The following is a 16,182-nucleotide window of genomic DNA, read 5'->3' as shown; positions in this document are numbered from 1 at the left end:
AGAACAAAATGACCACTTTACAGTTGTATATCTATAAAAAAGAAGCTATTTTCCTAGATTCATAGTTTTCTACATTCTGATAACTCTATCAATATGTTTTCGAATTTTTAGAAGAAAATGTTCACTGTACAGTTGTGTATCTATAAAAAAGAAGCTATTTTCCTTGTTTCATAGTTTTATACGTTCTGATAACTCTATCGAAATATTTTCAAATTTTTAGAACAAAATGGTCACTTTATAGTTGTATATCTATAAAAAAGAAGCTATTTTTCTACTTTCATAGTTTTATACATTCCGATAACTCTATCGGAATGTTTTCGAATTTTATAGAACAAAATGATCACTGTACAGTTGTATATCTATAAAAAAGATTGTTTTTTCCTAGTTTCATAGTTTTATACATTCCGAGAGAGTTATATTTACACATACAGTTGTATGTCCATAAAAAAGAAGCTATTTTTCTAGTTGTATAGTTTTATACTTTCTGATAACTCTATTGGAATGTTCTCAAATTTTGAGAAGAAAATGGTCACTTTACAGTTGTATATCTATAAAAAAGAAGCTATTTGTCTAGTTTCATAGTTTTATACATTTCGATAACTCTATCGGAATGTTTTCGAATTTTGTAGAACAAAATGATCACTGTACAGTTGTATATCTATAAAAAAGATTCTTTTTTCGTAGTTTCATAGTTTTATACATTCCGATAGAGTTGTATTTATACATACAGTTGTATGTCCATAAAAAAGAAGCTATTTTCCTAGTTGCATAGTTTTATACTTTCTGATAACTCTACTGGTATGTTCTCAAATTTTGAGAATAAAATGGTCACTTTACAGTTTCATATCTATAAAAAAGAAGCTATTTTCCTAGTTTCATAGTTTTATACATTCCGATAACTCTATCGAAATGTTCTCAAATTTTTAGAACAAAATGGTCACTGTACAGTTGTACATCTATTAAGAATGACCCCCGAATCACAAAAGCCGTAGAATAAATAGTTGACATTACTAAAAATACTTTGGCGTAAAGAGCGAGGTATTAGGAGGAGGTGAGACCCTCATATGGGTAATAATTTCTGTTCGTTTTAAGTTTTAATGCTGCTCCTTACTTCCAGCTGAAAAAAAACTTTGTCATATTTATTTTTTCATTGTTTTTTTTTAAATAATGCTAGTAAGTCCTGCGCTCCCTTCATGGAAATTTTTTCCCCCATGAAAAATTCCTCGATGGAAATTTCCCCCAGTATATCCCCCTCTTTTCAACCCCTCCCCCCAACCAAAAAATCCTCCTGAAAACACCTGTACACTTCCCTATAACCATTACTATATGTAAGCACAGGTCAAAGTTTGTAACTTGTAGCCCCTCCCACGGGGACTGTGGAGGAGTAAGTCATCCCCAAAGACACAGTTATAAGGTTTTTCGACTACGTTGAATAAAATGGCTATCTCAGAATTTTGATCCGTTGACTTTGGGAAAATAATTAGCGTGGGAGGGGGCCTAGGTGCCCTCCAATTTTTTTGGTCACTTAAAAAGGGCACCCGAACTTTTCATTTCCGTTAGAATGAGCCCTCTCGCAACATTTTAGGACAACTGGGTCGATACGATCACCTCTGGGAAAATAAAAAAAAAAACAAACAAATAAACAGGCATCCATGATCCGCCTTCTGGCAAAAAATACAAAATTCAACATTTTTGTAGGTAGGAGCTTGAAACTTCTACAGTAGGGTTCTCTGATACGATGAATCAGATGGTGTAATTTTCGTTAAGATTCTATGACTTTTTGGGGGTGTTTCCCCCTATTTTCTAAAATAACACAACTTTTCTCAGGCTCGTAACTTTTGGTGCGTAAGACTAAACTTGATGAAACTTATATATTTAAAATCAGCATTAAAATGCGATTCTTTTGATGTAGCTATTGGTATCAAAATTCCATTTTTTAGAGTTTTGGTTTCTATTGAGCCGGGTCGCTCCTTACTACAGTTCGTTACCACGAACTGTTTGATTCGTAAATGGTTAGCTATGTGCTTGTCGAGTTAATTTTTAAATAAATTTTCCATTTATGGTGGCAGACAGTTCATGGTAATAGACTTTAAGTAAAAGGTGACTCTTGCTAACAGTAGCTGGGATGGGGAGAAGACTCCCAGGAATTACCATCAAATTCAGCATGTCAGAGAATCCCGTTGTAGAGGGTCAGAGGGAGTAATGAGGCATTGTGGTGGTATTGGAAATTTTTGATTTAGAATTAGCAGTTAAATGTTAATAGATATTTCAGATATTAGTTGAATATTGGAAAATATAAGTTTTTAGTGTTTTCATTGAAAAAATCAAAGAAATTACCCCTCCCTCTCGATTAAAAAAAGAATTGTTTTTAGATATATTCCTTGAGAAGGAAGTTCAAAACATCTTTGCTCCCCCTACATTTTCGTGAATTGGCGGCCCTGGGTGGATATTCAGTCCTAAAGATACACATAGTCCTTCCAAGCTAAACACAGTTAATATAGACAATTATTTTAAAGTTTCGTTTTACTAGTGGCGTATCATTGCTCGTTGCCTATTGTAAAGGAGAGCAGCTCCAATGAATCTGGATCTTATGCCTAAGTTTTCTAACTCTCCATGGGTTATGTATATATTATGACTAACTTTACACGGGAGTAAAAACAGTTTTTTTTTTTTTTTTTTTTTTTTTTTTTTTTTTTTTTTTTTTTTTTTTAGATGGGGAAATTTTGTTCGAGGTTTTAAACGAGGAAATGTCTAGAATCTGTCAAATATGTTAAGATTATTTTAATTATCTGAATTTTATTAACTTTGTCAATGAATAATTCACTGTATGTTTATGGCAAATTTGAATCATTAATAAGACTGACCTCATCTATTAACTAAAAGAGCTATTTCAAATTCAAAGAAGTTTCATAATGATTTGTACAACATCCTGGCTTAGGCCCTTGCTTCCCTTTCCATATTAAAATCAATTTGATTTGCATATCTTTGTTCAACTTTTTGCATCTGTAATTAAGATAAATTAATTAGTTATTTTATATAAATCTAGGGCAAAGGACGACCTTATTCAGTCTGAGATTTACTCTGTAATGGGAAACATGTCGTTTGTCCAAGTTTTTGTGAGTATTTTATGAACAATTTGGGTATAGGCTCGGCTAGTTTCAGAATCAATGCAGCTGATGGGGTTGATAAGCATTTTCTTCTAATTTAAAACCGAATTATTAGTTCTGCCTAAAGCCCAATGAGATTAGCCTATTTGCAACATTGGCGATCTCTGTATTATTTGTAAAAAAATTATTGAAAAGTTAAATTTTTTTTTTTAAATTTAAAGATGTATTTGGACATATGACTGTAGTTTTGATGTTACTTTTACCGCAGGTTGGTTTCAAATATTATACGTTCAGTTATGGACACGCAATTTCACAGCGGAAAACACTGTCAAGACAACTTTGGATTTTGAATTTTTAATATAAGTTATTATATCATTTTTTATTATTTATATTTACGAGTTTTTGATAGAAACGTCAGTGAAATGGAAGACAAGATATACCACGAATGATAACTCTAAAAATGCCACCCGAATGGTAACATTATTTTTTATAACTGTTCTCACCATAAGAGTCTTAAGGCTGGTGTCCTCTGTCAAATCCTTTTGTGACAGGCCTACAACTTTAACTTTCACCAAAACGTCAAAATTTATATATTATATACACTTGAGAAGTAAAGTTTAGTGAAAATAAAACATGATGAAAATAGAATAATTTATTAGCAAAATTGTGAAAGTCATTTGTAAATTATTAAATTGGGAACTTTGGCGTCGGCTGAGCGTCTTAAAGACAAAGAAAAGTTCATTATTAATGCGATTCTTGACAGAGTTCATCATAAACGTGATTCTTGAGGACACTAGTTAGTTGGTTTTGACTAGTGATGGATATAGTGTCTCACCATGGATGTTCAAGTTAAAATTTGGGATTTACCAAGGACTAAAGAACTGGCAATTATATTTTCCCAGGATAAGGGGTTGTCGCCCAAACAAACCACTGCATTAATGGACACATCATGACTCTGTACTCCTATGAGTAGAAACATTTTTGGAAGTGTAACTCTGCGTTCGGGAGCATATTTCCAAGTTGTAGTTTTCAAAATTTTGCTAAAAAAAGCATTCTATTTTCATCATATTTTGTTTGTTTTTTTGTTAGTATTAACCTGTCCATTGGCATTAGCAATAATCCAATCTCTACATTTTTTTTTATTTTTTAGTAGATGGGATTAATAACAATACATTGAACTAGAGAATAAACAAAATGATATAAAAAAATAATTTTTGAGGCCAGTGAAAAACGAAATAAAAAAAGTAGAAAAAAACAAATATGGGTATATTTGGTTATATAATAGCTTTTACATTCACTTTGCCTATTGTTTTGTTATGAGCTCAACATGACTAAGAATAACCCTTACGAAGTTGTGCAAACCAATTTGGCACCCAACGTGTCAGACATATTTCTTAAATGTAGTTTTTTTCAGGTTTTTGCTATACTTGCTATCAGTTCTGGTCGGAGTTTGCCAATATTTGAAGACATTTTATCCAGTAATGACATACAAATTTTGAGTCCCACCCTGTCTTCAGGCGCTTTAGAGATTGATGATGTACAAGTACGTCTTTCCGACATTATAAAGGAAGATTCCGAATCATCAAAAGTAGATATAGGCATACCAACTACAGAGTCACCTGTTGAATTAAAGGACATTCAAGCAGAAACTGATCTTTATTCTGCAGAAGAAGCTAACTCTGAAGTAGACACTTTTCCATTGGTAAAAGATAGCCATGTGAGCCAAAATACTGAGAACTGGAAAACATTCGATAAAACCCATCTTTTCAATGTGTTCAATACTGTCGAACAACAACCATACAATCAGCCACTTAACCCCTACCATTCTCTTTACCAGCCAATACTTACACCTCAGTACAGCCACAGTTATCAACAACCAACATACCGAACGTCGTTCCCTCAGCTTTTTCCCCAATTGTCACTCCAGCAACCCTCTTATCAAACCTACAGACAGCAGCCAAAGAAACCATTGATAATTCACTTTATACAGATTCCACAAGCTGGTCAACCGCAAAGCGCCTTGCAGCTGCCTCATGAGTTGGTGATTAGCACGGAGCAACTTGGCCAACATAATCTTCATCAGCCTACGTACTTGTTTTAAAATCCCTTGAGTTCTTCTTTTTCTCAGTTTTTAATATATTTGTTTTGTAAATAAAACCTTGATTATTTATTATAAATTCGCGAGATATTTTAGATATTTTCTTTATTTTATAAAAATAAAGAAACCTTTCTTTATCTTTATTATATTTAGTTCATAGACCCAACCTAACTGCGCACAGTTACGGCAAAGTTTAGGCTTGACTGTTCAACAAAAATGAAAAGCAGGAAGTAATTCCTACGTCAATAAGTAAAACCTATTTTTCCCAGAAACATACTGTTACATGCATGTATATGAACAGAGGGGGATGTCCTGGGGGATTGCTATTACAAGGGATGCTTAAGAGGAACAAAATCATTCAAAATGGCTAGGGTGCATACCCCAATGTGAGGGTTGGGGTGCTTGGGAAGAGTTTGACCCATACGGATGGCCCGTAAATGTTTCAAAACAAGATACACCTAGAAATAAACTTTTTCTTGGTTTCGCTCATCAAGGCTTGGATTTTTGTGCACATAGGGTGTGGTGTTTTAGAGGCTTTTTCTCCTTCTAAGAACATGATAGTACCAGCAGTTATATACCAGGGGTTCGTATGAGGGGGGCTGCTTTCTCCTCAACACCTCTTTCTTCACGCTGAAGTTTTTAAGAACTTTAAAAAAAGGTTGTGATCCTAATTAGACAACCCTTGTTTTTCGGGAGTCGTTGCTAAGAAATTGAGACAAAAGTTCGAACTTTAGCGAAAAGAGTGGGGTATTGACGAAGGGTTATCCCCCATCATATATGGAATAATTTATGTTCGTTTTAAGTTTAAATGTTGCTCCTTACTTTCAGTAAGAATAACTTTTTAATTTAATTTTTGGTCGTTTTTAAATAATCCCAAGAAATCCCCCCCCCGCCCAATTCCGTGGAAAACCTTCCCCATGAAAGATTATTCCATAGAATGTTCCCTCACATGAAGTTCTTCTGCCAGGAAATCACCCCAGGATAATTCCATCCTCGCGGAGAATTCTCCCCACAAAAGTTCTTAATTAAGATTCCGCTTGAAAAATAATCCTTAGCATACTTTCATTTGAAGAAAGACTTGTTTCTATTTCATTTCTCGTTTTTTAAGCATGAGGGAATCCCCCTATGAGGAAAGTATTTACCTTAGCCCCCCCATTGGAAAGTTTTCCCCACAAAAAATATCTCCGTTGAGAATTTTTCCTGGTGACAATACCTCATGGAGAATTTCTCCTGTGCGAAATCCCCCATGTAAAATCTCCCAGGCGATTGCAATTCCGTTGAAAATCTCCCTCGGGCTATTCCCCAAAGTGCCTCCACTCGTAGAACGGGGGCGCCAGAGAGACAGTAAGACAATTAAAACAAATTTCGTATACGCATTCTGACAAATTCCCTTTGTGTAAAACTTCCCCTGGAAAATTCACCCCCAGAATCTTCGATCACAATGAATAATTCTCTCCGTAAAAAATTCATCTCCAGTAAATCTCCATCCCTCCCCAAAAATGCCGGTGTACATCCCTTTAACAAATACTATATGTAAACTATAGGCAAATTTCGTACCTTGCAGCCCTTCCTCCGGTGCTGCTTGGGGTTCATGTCATCTCCAAAGACGTAGTTATTGAACCTTTCAACTATACTGAACAAAATGGCTATATCAAAATTATCATCAGAAAACTTTTGGGGAAAAAAAGTGTGGAAGTAATTGCCCTCCAATTTTTTGGTTACTTAAAAAGGGTGCCAGAACTTTTAATTTACGTTCAAATGAATCCTCTCACAATATTCTAGGACCACTGGTTCGACATGATCACCCCTTAGTAAAAAACAAACAAAGTATATATGTATCAGTGATCTCTCTTCTTGTAAAAAAAATACAAATGTCCCCATTTTCATAGATATGAGCTTGGGATCTCTACAGTAATGTTCTCTGATACGCTTCAGGTGTGATTTTTTGACTTTTAAGCGGTATTTCTCCCCCTTTATCAAAATTTGGCAAACTTTCCCGGCTCGTAGCCTTTGGAAAATTTGGCAAACTTCCCCGACTCGTAGCCTTCGATGGGCAACACTAACCTTAATAAACATTATATATCTGACATCAACATAAGTAGTAATCCACTTTTTAGAGTTTTGGTTACTACAGAGCCGCGTCGCTCCTTAGAGTTGGTTACCAAGAACTGTTTGAAAAAGCTTCTCATTCATTCCTACTCATCCCTGCTTAGAACCAATTGGGTAAAGTTCCCCACCAGACTGTCTCTAGGTCTCTAGAGGCTTTTTCTTACTTTTATATCCTTTAATAATTTCGTGAAGGGATATTAGAAGGCTGTGATTTATTGGCTGGTAAAGAGCGATAGGCCCCATTTTTCCTTATACCTTTTAAATTGATGCTTTATTCTGTCACACAAAGCTTGATCCACTCTCGATGCTTCTTTGGATCATTCTGCTTCTTGACATGGCTTGTCCATACTGGGAGGTTATTTAAATGCTAACATCCTATGGAGTTTCTTAATTTGCTCCTCTGAAACACCTTTTAGGTCTTCGCATATCTTTCCATGTGTCATCAACATGACAATTAGATCCCAGGTTTATTTTCTCTTTGATTTAAAAATGAAGCCAAAGTAAATGCAAAACTGTTTGGCCAGGAACTTCAAAAAAATCATTAAATGATAAAACTTAGAAAAAATTATTACACATTCTTTATCTACTGAAAATTTTCTATCCATCTACTGTGACATCATTCAAATTACTAAATCAATACCTTATAAACTTCAAAATAAATCTAACCAATGGATAGGTGGCTTGATACGCATGCAAAGCAAAGGTCATACTTATATAGGGATCGCATAAAAATCGAAAAATATAGAACACTAACCTCATTTTCAACATATTCTAAGGTCTATGGAATCAATGTTAAATGTTTTCCACAAGGAAACGGCTTTTATACGATATTTCAAGGTAAACTTTTCTGAATCAATGCCGTAGGACACTAAATTCTACGGAAAGTATATAGCTCCATTTGGTATACATCGGATCATCCATGAATTATGGTGAGTTTTCAGCATATTTCATGCTTATAGCAGGCATCGAAGACTATGTATGTACATTTTATTCCAATTCTTTTGAGGCACAGAAAAACTTCATGATGCTGAGGGAACAAGTTCATGATTCTTCTAGTTCTTCTCTCAACAATATTATTTTAAAGCTGATTAGGCAGGACCTACGTAAATAATTCTTAAAAAATAGAGGTACTCGCAGTCTATGAGCAATATGCTCAGTGGTTACCATAAGACATTGGAAGACAAAAGACAGACAAATGGAATACGAGGAAAATGAGATTTTTACATACATTTTACAAAAAAAAATATTACAATTCAAAATACGATAAACATACAATATAGCATTACATTGGATACACGTTAATATTAAAGGAAGCCTTCCTATGGTCAGGTGTTAATTGTGGGAAGTGAGGTCCCTCTATATCTTAAAAAATACCACTTTTGGAATTTTTCAATGGTGGAATTGACAGAAAACAATAAGATTAGTCCCCCTAAATTTACTTGAATTGACATCACCACCCAAGTTTTTATTGCATTCCCTACGTTCCTCTCTAAATTCCTATTGAATTTGAAACACTCACTTTCGTCAGAAAAGTAGGAAAAAGTAAAGTCTTCTTCCCCTTCCACAATATTTGGTTTACGATGGATTGAGGTGAAGACTGTCTCATCAGTTGACAGATGATCTCCTCACTTGTAGGACCCAGAGAGACTATTGTCAAAAAAAATCGGAAAATTTAGTGAAGAATGATCAAGATAAGTCACAACTTCAGAAAAATTAGAGAACTGTCAAACTAATGGCTGACAGTCGGCCCTGGGCCTTATAAAGATGAGTGATTACCAGCCATGTCGTACTATTCTTAAATGTTCCAACCTTGGTTTATCAAATTTGTGTACAAGAGAATTCGCAAAGTCGATTTTTTAGACGATATTTTCTAATACAATTGCAATGTTGGCAATGTTGATTTTCCGGTTTGAAAAAATGATCTAGATAGGTTATGACCAGAAAAAATTTGTTTTGAGCCTTAATTTTCGAAAAAAAATCATATGGATGGTGTCTGATTTGAGCTGATCCTTCAAAGATTATTTCGCCTGGCTCAGCTTCTTTCTTTAAATATCAAAGAAGGCAGGTGTGGAAAGGTATTATATATATCCAGAGGCGCCATTTGGAGGTGTCAGGGGTGGGCAAATGCCCACCCCAGATTTTTCAGGGGGGCCCAAGCTTCCACCACAAAGTGCCCTTTGCCGGCCATAATAATCCATTATGTCCAACATAATCCATTCTGTCCAATTGATTTGAAATTACTGCACGCCTATTATTTTCACCGACGTACTGTTTACTTAAATAAGAAAGTTTCTTGCTGAGGAGGGTCAGCCTTTAGTCTGGTTGAATTTTTCATTCAGTTTAATCACTTAACCTCGTTGATTATGATCTTTGATGTTATAATTAATCTTAGAGGTCAGTTTGGCTGAGTTCCACATTGGGTTACAGTACATTTCCATGCAACACACGGGTGCTGAAAATGAGTTTCTACTTAGAATATTCGATCGATGTGCTGCCGAAACTCACATTTTTTCTTACGTGAAAGTTGGGGGGGGGCCAAAATGGATTCATGCCCACCCCAAGATTTGGCCCAAATGGCGCCTCTGTATATATCTATATATTATCTCTGGCAGTAGCACTGTTGCTGTCATTTTCATTAGAAGAAATAAATGAGTCAGGACCTATTCAGAACTGAATAGTACTGCTTGAAGTCTGTATCGTAGAAAATTTACTGAGACCAATCTTTTTTCCCTTTCTTCCAATGTGCACGCAAAAGACACCGATGTTTCATTCAGGATATTAGCTTCAAGTTCCATCCGAAAGAAGATAATAACAACAAATACGCATAAATATAGATTCTAAGCTTTTATTAGCTGTTTGTGACTAAACAATACAAAGAATAAACGTTGCTTTGACTAAAATCTGACGATAGTCTTGTACACTCAACCCTTTTTTCTTGTTTTCACGAAACCGGGACACAGGGAATATAAATGACGACCGGGGAGACTCAAAGAGAAAGTACAAACTGGGACACCGGGACACAAATGACGACCGGGACACAGGGACACATCATTAGAATAATGAGGTATAGATCTGAATACGGATTGTTTTTCCCATGGACAATTATATGTTGCATGTTCAAGAGTCAGTAAGCCTGACAATCTATTTATCTGCACAGACAATGGGACAGCGAAGAATGTTGTATATTCGCATGTTTTACATAGTTAAAAACATATATATATATATATATATATATATATATATATATATATATATATATATTATATATATATATATATATATATATATATATATATATATATATATTCACAGGTGGGACACAGGGACACAACTACAATGGCGCGTAACGACTTACGCGCGCAGGGGGGCTTGGGGGGCGCGAAGCGCCAACCCAACAGCTAGTATATATGTAAAATTAAGTTGTCTGTGTCTGTGTTAAAGATCCAGATCTGCTTTAAAGGCAATCGAAGTTGCCTCCAGCTTTAGATTATGGAGGAGGTGCCTAGAGTGGTACTGAGGCTCCTCCTTTTCCTACTAAGTAAAGTAACCTAAATAGATCATATCTTTTGTGGTTATGCCCCTATAACCAGACAAATTGTCTCTATTCTCGCGCCACAGCAGACCTCCTGTGGTCAAGGCTAAAGTGGGGAAGAAAAATCCTCTGGTTTTGCCTAACAGCTTTATTATATTTAACAAGCTGGCCCAAACTTTTGTGTACAGCCCAAAAACATATTTTGTTACGTAGAATGATAATTATAGTAGTGACTGATAAATTACGATAATTATATTACGTGAATGATAAATTATAGTAGTGTTTAAAAGATAAGAAAACTTACTGTTTAGGTCAATATCTACATTAGATCTGACTGCCAGAAACAACTATACTAAACAGTAAAATAAAGCAATGTAATTCAAATACATATTTCGATATACTTCTGGCAGAGTATTTTAAATTCGTATTGAAGGAATTTTTTCTGTATTTAAAACACGAAATACTTTGATGTAGAGTGTAAATTACCATCCTACCAATAACATGACAAGTTGCATCAAAAGAGCAGATGGCTTGGCCTTCCAAGCCACTTCGGATGGGATTTTATATACTCTACTTTTTGGAACAACGAACAGGTTTGACCCACAATAGTGTGCGATGGAAGAAATTTCAGTTAGAAAAATTCTCAACAGGAAATATTTCAGAATTAGATAGATCAGCGTACAAGTTACTCTTGTACTTGAAGGGTGGATAGATAAGCAGAAGAAATCAAGGTGCATGGTATATAATAGTTATTGTATATCAAAAAGAGCTTGGTAGCGAAGTTAAAATAAGGAGTTAGGAACCTTTATAAACTCTAAATAGGAATTTGAATATAAATCAATACACCTAAAGAATTGGCTGTTTATGCTGGTTTACAGGGGTGGATCAGCAATTTTCTTTAGGGGAGGAGGGGTGCACAATAAGTTGTTTAGATAAACTTGCGAACAGATAAATACCACCAATTTACAGGGAGCTTCTACAATTATATGTCGTAGGTAGGTAGTGGAAATGGGCGTAAATTTAATCTAAAATCTGGTGATGGTTGAAGTTCAAATAAATCCATTGAAATTAAAATGATATAGATATATTGATATAAAAAATAGTAGGTTATAAAAACCACCCCACGATAAAAGAAAAATAAAAAGCTGTTCACCATCTATAAAAAAAATGATATTTAATATTTTCTGCATAATTTTTTGCCTTTGCGCTCCTTACCACTATAGCAAGTGAGTTAAGCCCCTTTGTGACAGCACAGTCCTGAAATATCATTTCGACAGCCTGAGGAAGTTATAATTTTAAATTTTCCCTCCTTGTTATTACAAAATGATGATTCACGCCTCCCAGTTAGCTTTTCTGGTAATACAGGCAGATTCCCTTGATAAATCTAAATTTAATTAAATATTTTTAGGGTAGATGTCATCAGTGAAATCTAACAGACACTGCACAAAGTAACTGAAACTTTGTTTCAAACTTGTTTGGAAACAGAAACAGTCTTAATATTTAAAAACTTATTAAAACTCAGCTATTAAAAACTAATTACAAAAAAATAACCAGAGAAAGCGGTCCAAGCCCCAAAATCCGCTACTACGTTAGGGGGCGCCCCCATGCCCCTATCTAGATCCACCAAAAACATCTCAAGCTATAAGCCTAGGAAAATTTGACTGATTTTCAAAAAAAGGTTAAACACCCCCCCCCCCCGAAAGGTAAAGCAATCTTATTAAAAATCATACTTTCAGATTGAGCATATCAGAAAGCCCTACCGTAGACGTCTCAAGCTCCTATCTTCAAAATGTGGAATTTCATATTTTTTCATAGAAGAAAGATCATGAATGCTTGTTTATTTGTTTGATTTTTTGTTGTATTTTCCCAAGGGGTAATTTTATCGAACTAGTGGCCCTGGAAGATCGAAAGAATCCCCATTTGAGTGAAAACCAATGATAAAAGTGCTTCCTTTTCAGCGAATTAAAAGATTGCAGAACGAGAAAGTGACATTTCTGCCATTTTTAGACACCAAACTATGATTTTGCCCACAAGAGCACCAAATTTGTCATTGATTGATGACTTTGAGAAAGGCAGTCGATTTATAAGTAAAGAAAAAGGAGGCTTCCTAGTTGCAAAGAAAGTAATGTGCAGAAAGGGGGGGGGTATCACATGCCTAAAATAGGGCATTCCAATACCTAATTTGTCTTTCACACAAATATATTTGAATTCACATAAATATAGAACGGGTTTGTATGAGTGTGGGGGGGGGTGTTATGAAAATCAATTTCTTACTTCCCTTCATTTAATGCCTAATATAGCGCATTTCAATATTCAGCTTGTCTTTCACATAAATATATTTGCATTCACATAAACATAGAAAGTGTTTGTATGTGTGGGGGGTTGTGGAAATTAATCTCTTATCTCCCTTCATTTAATTTAAGCCTAAATAAGGTTTTTTGAGTGACACATCCTATGTTAGATGTTTCTGACCTAAATTTTAATGCTTCATTAAACTAAACTGCTATGCATAAGTACGTTTCAACTATTACTAAAGAGGGTGGTCTGTCATTTTGAACGTGGGAGATTACATACCTCAAAGAGAACATTCAACGACCAAATTTCTAAGCCTCATTGAGCCTTCAGATAAAATACAGAATGAACTTTGAGGAATTGATGTCTAATCCTCTTGATTCCGGCAAATATTTTGTATCTACGTGCTTATTCAATCCGCATAAAATTTTCCATGGGAAGAAGTTTTTCTAGAAGGGGATTCTCTAGGGAAAACTCTACTTGAAAGGAGAAAGGAGATTTTTTTTTTTTAGCACGTTTCGAAAAACAATAAAACTTAGAAAAAATAATCAAATAAATTAAATCTAAATTGACCAAATTAATTCAGTAGAAAATAAGACGCAGCATTATAACTCTAAACAAACAGAAATAATTCCATATATGAGGAGGGCTGCAACCTCTTCTGCCCCATGTTGCTAATGTTTTAGTGATTAAAAAATGCTTTTTATTCCAATCCAACGTTTTTCGTGTTTCAGCATTGAATCGTAAAGAATAGGGTAAAAAGACACACTTAAGAATGAAGAACCAGGGGCAATAAGGTCAGTTAGAGATTCTAGTTTTTTAAAACACTGCCTTTGTGAACCGAGAATCTTATACAAAAGACCAATCTGTAAAGAAACAAAGGCCGTCAATGTTATTTCTCATATTTTTAAGCAAAAGGGGACAATCGTTTCGTGAACTGAATAAAATTGTCAAAACCTGTATTCAGTAGTTCTTTAATTCAACAGCAGCAAACTGTGATAATCAGTTTCAAATGCACCAGATGTAGTTTTGCAGTACCCCCTCCTTTTCTGTTTGTCTATATTTTGCTTGTAAAATTATCTCTACCATGTCCTGGTTACTTTTACGCCTTCTGTTTTAGGTTTCACGTTGAAAAAGTTCAAAATCAATTTTCAAGCAATTTTGATCTATAAACAAGCAGAAAAACCTATAAAACTGTAGCTATTGTCTGCCTTATCAAGAGATTAAATAAAAAAAACAAGTTTTTTTTTAACTGAAAGTAAGGAGCGACATTACGCTAAGGTTTGACTCTTTCTCTTAACTCTACTTTTGAACAGTAAAGAAATTTAGCGTAAAGAGCGGGGCGTTGAGGAAGAAAAGCCCTTTTCATACACGGGGTAATTTTTGTTTGTTTTAAGTATTAATGTCGGTCCTTAATTTTAGTTAAAATAACTTGTTTTTTATTTAATTTATGAACGTTTTTGAACTAATACATCTTTTGATTTTGGCTCTCCGTACATGAATAATTAAACAAAATTTGCATATTAATTTTTTTTTGGCTAAATGGCTTTCTCATAGTTTTAACTGGAAGATTTTGAAAAAAAAGGATTGAGAGGAGGAGGCCTAGTTGCCCTACGGTTTCTTGATTACTTAAAAACACAACTAGAACTTTCAATTTTTAACGAATGTTTTCATTAGTAAAAAATATACGTAAATTACGAATTATCTTACGTAACGAACTTCTATGTTCGTATATTTTTATTATGTATACGAGGGATTTCACCCCCTCGTCGATACCTCGCTCTTTACACTAAAGCTTAAATTGTGTCCCAATTCCTTAAATATGATCCCTAAATCACAAAGGCCGTAGAATAAATAGTAGAAATTACTAAACACACTTTAGCGTAAAGAGCAAGGTATTAACAGGTGACCCCTTATTTGCATAATAATTTCTGTTCCTTTTAAGTTTTAATGCTACTCCTTTCTTTCAGTTGAAAAAACTTTTTCATATTAATTTTTTCATTATTTTTCGATAATAATGCTAGAAAATCCTGCGCCCCCTTCATTGAATTTCTTTTCCTCCATGACAAATTCATCGAAGGAAAGATCCTCCCACATAGCCCCCTTCCCTTAACCCCTCCAACCATATAAATTCCCCTGAAAACGTCTGCACACTTCCCAATAATCATTACTGTATGTAAACATTGGTCAAAGTTTGTAACTTGCAACCCCTTCCCCGGGGCCTCTGGGAGAGTAAGTCATCCCCAAAAACATATTTATCATGACTCTCGAATATGTAGAACAAAATGGCTATGTAAAAATTTTAATCCGTTGAATTTGGGAAAAATGAATATGGGAGGGGGCCTAGGTGCCCTCTAATTTTTTGGTCACTAAAAAGGACTCTAAAACTTTTAATTTCAGTTAAAATGAGCCCTTTTATGACATTCTAGGACCCCTTGGTCGATACTATGACCCCTGACAAAAAAAAGCACATGTGATCGGTCTTCTCGCAAAAAATACAAAGTTCCACATTTTTGTATATAGGAGCTTGAAACTTCTACAGTAGGGGTATCTGATACGCTGAATGCGATGGTGTGATTTTCGTTAAGTCTTCTATCGTTAAGTATTCAAAATAAGGCAAATTTTCTGAGGCTCGTAACTTTCGATGAGTAAGACTAAATTTAATGAAACTTATATATTTAAAATCAGCAGAAAAATCTAACTCTTTCGATGCAGCTATTGTTATAATTATAACTGTTATAATTCTCTTAGTATAGAAATTTCATTTTTTAGAGTTTCGTTTACTATTGAGCCAGGTCACTCCTTACTGCAGTTCGTTATCACGAACTGTTTGATACTTGAATAGCTACGCTGGATCGTATTGTAGGTAAAATAAATCTTTATTTAGCGCATTCTGCTTTTCTAGGTCCTCTTCCACCGCCCCTGCAGCAATTTTTTTCACGGAGAGGCTCAGGTAGGTGCTCTTCTTGTTTAAGTAGTTCTTCTCAAAGATTTATTTTACCAAAACGACCATCTACAGCAGCCCAGAGGTCTCATGTATATCA

The 16,182-nt window shown here is 34.7% G+C and overlaps 1 protein-coding gene across 5 annotated transcripts in view; it reads left to right on the top strand.

Moving 5' to 3' along the window:
• LOC136039870 (uncharacterized) overlaps positions 1-16,182 on the top strand; it is a 52,297-nt gene that overhangs the window by 13,901 nt on the left and 22,214 nt on the right. For 2 of the 5 annotated variants that reach the window (XR_010620575.1, XR_010620574.1), the window contains exon 2: positions 16,044-16,091. Coding sequence is in view for 1 of the 5 variants with exons in the window: in XM_065723813.1 (XP_065579885.1) it covers positions 3,087-3,116; positions 4,522-5,208 (717 nt within the window). In the remaining 4 variants the exon portion in view is untranslated. Of the gene's footprint in view, positions 1-3,080; positions 3,117-4,521; positions 5,285-16,043; positions 16,092-16,182 lie in introns of those variants that run through there. The other 3 variants (XR_010620573.1, XR_010620572.1, XM_065723813.1) reach the window with 2 other exon arrangements.

This window comes from Artemia franciscana, chromosome 20 (genome assembly GCF_032884065.1).
Source record: "Artemia franciscana chromosome 20, ASM3288406v1, whole genome shotgun sequence".
Lineage (NCBI taxonomy): Eukaryota > Metazoa > Arthropoda > Branchiopoda > Anostraca > Artemiidae > Artemia > Artemia franciscana.
Note: the sequence above shows the minus strand (reverse complement) of the source record. Positions and strands in the feature narration are given on the sequence as shown.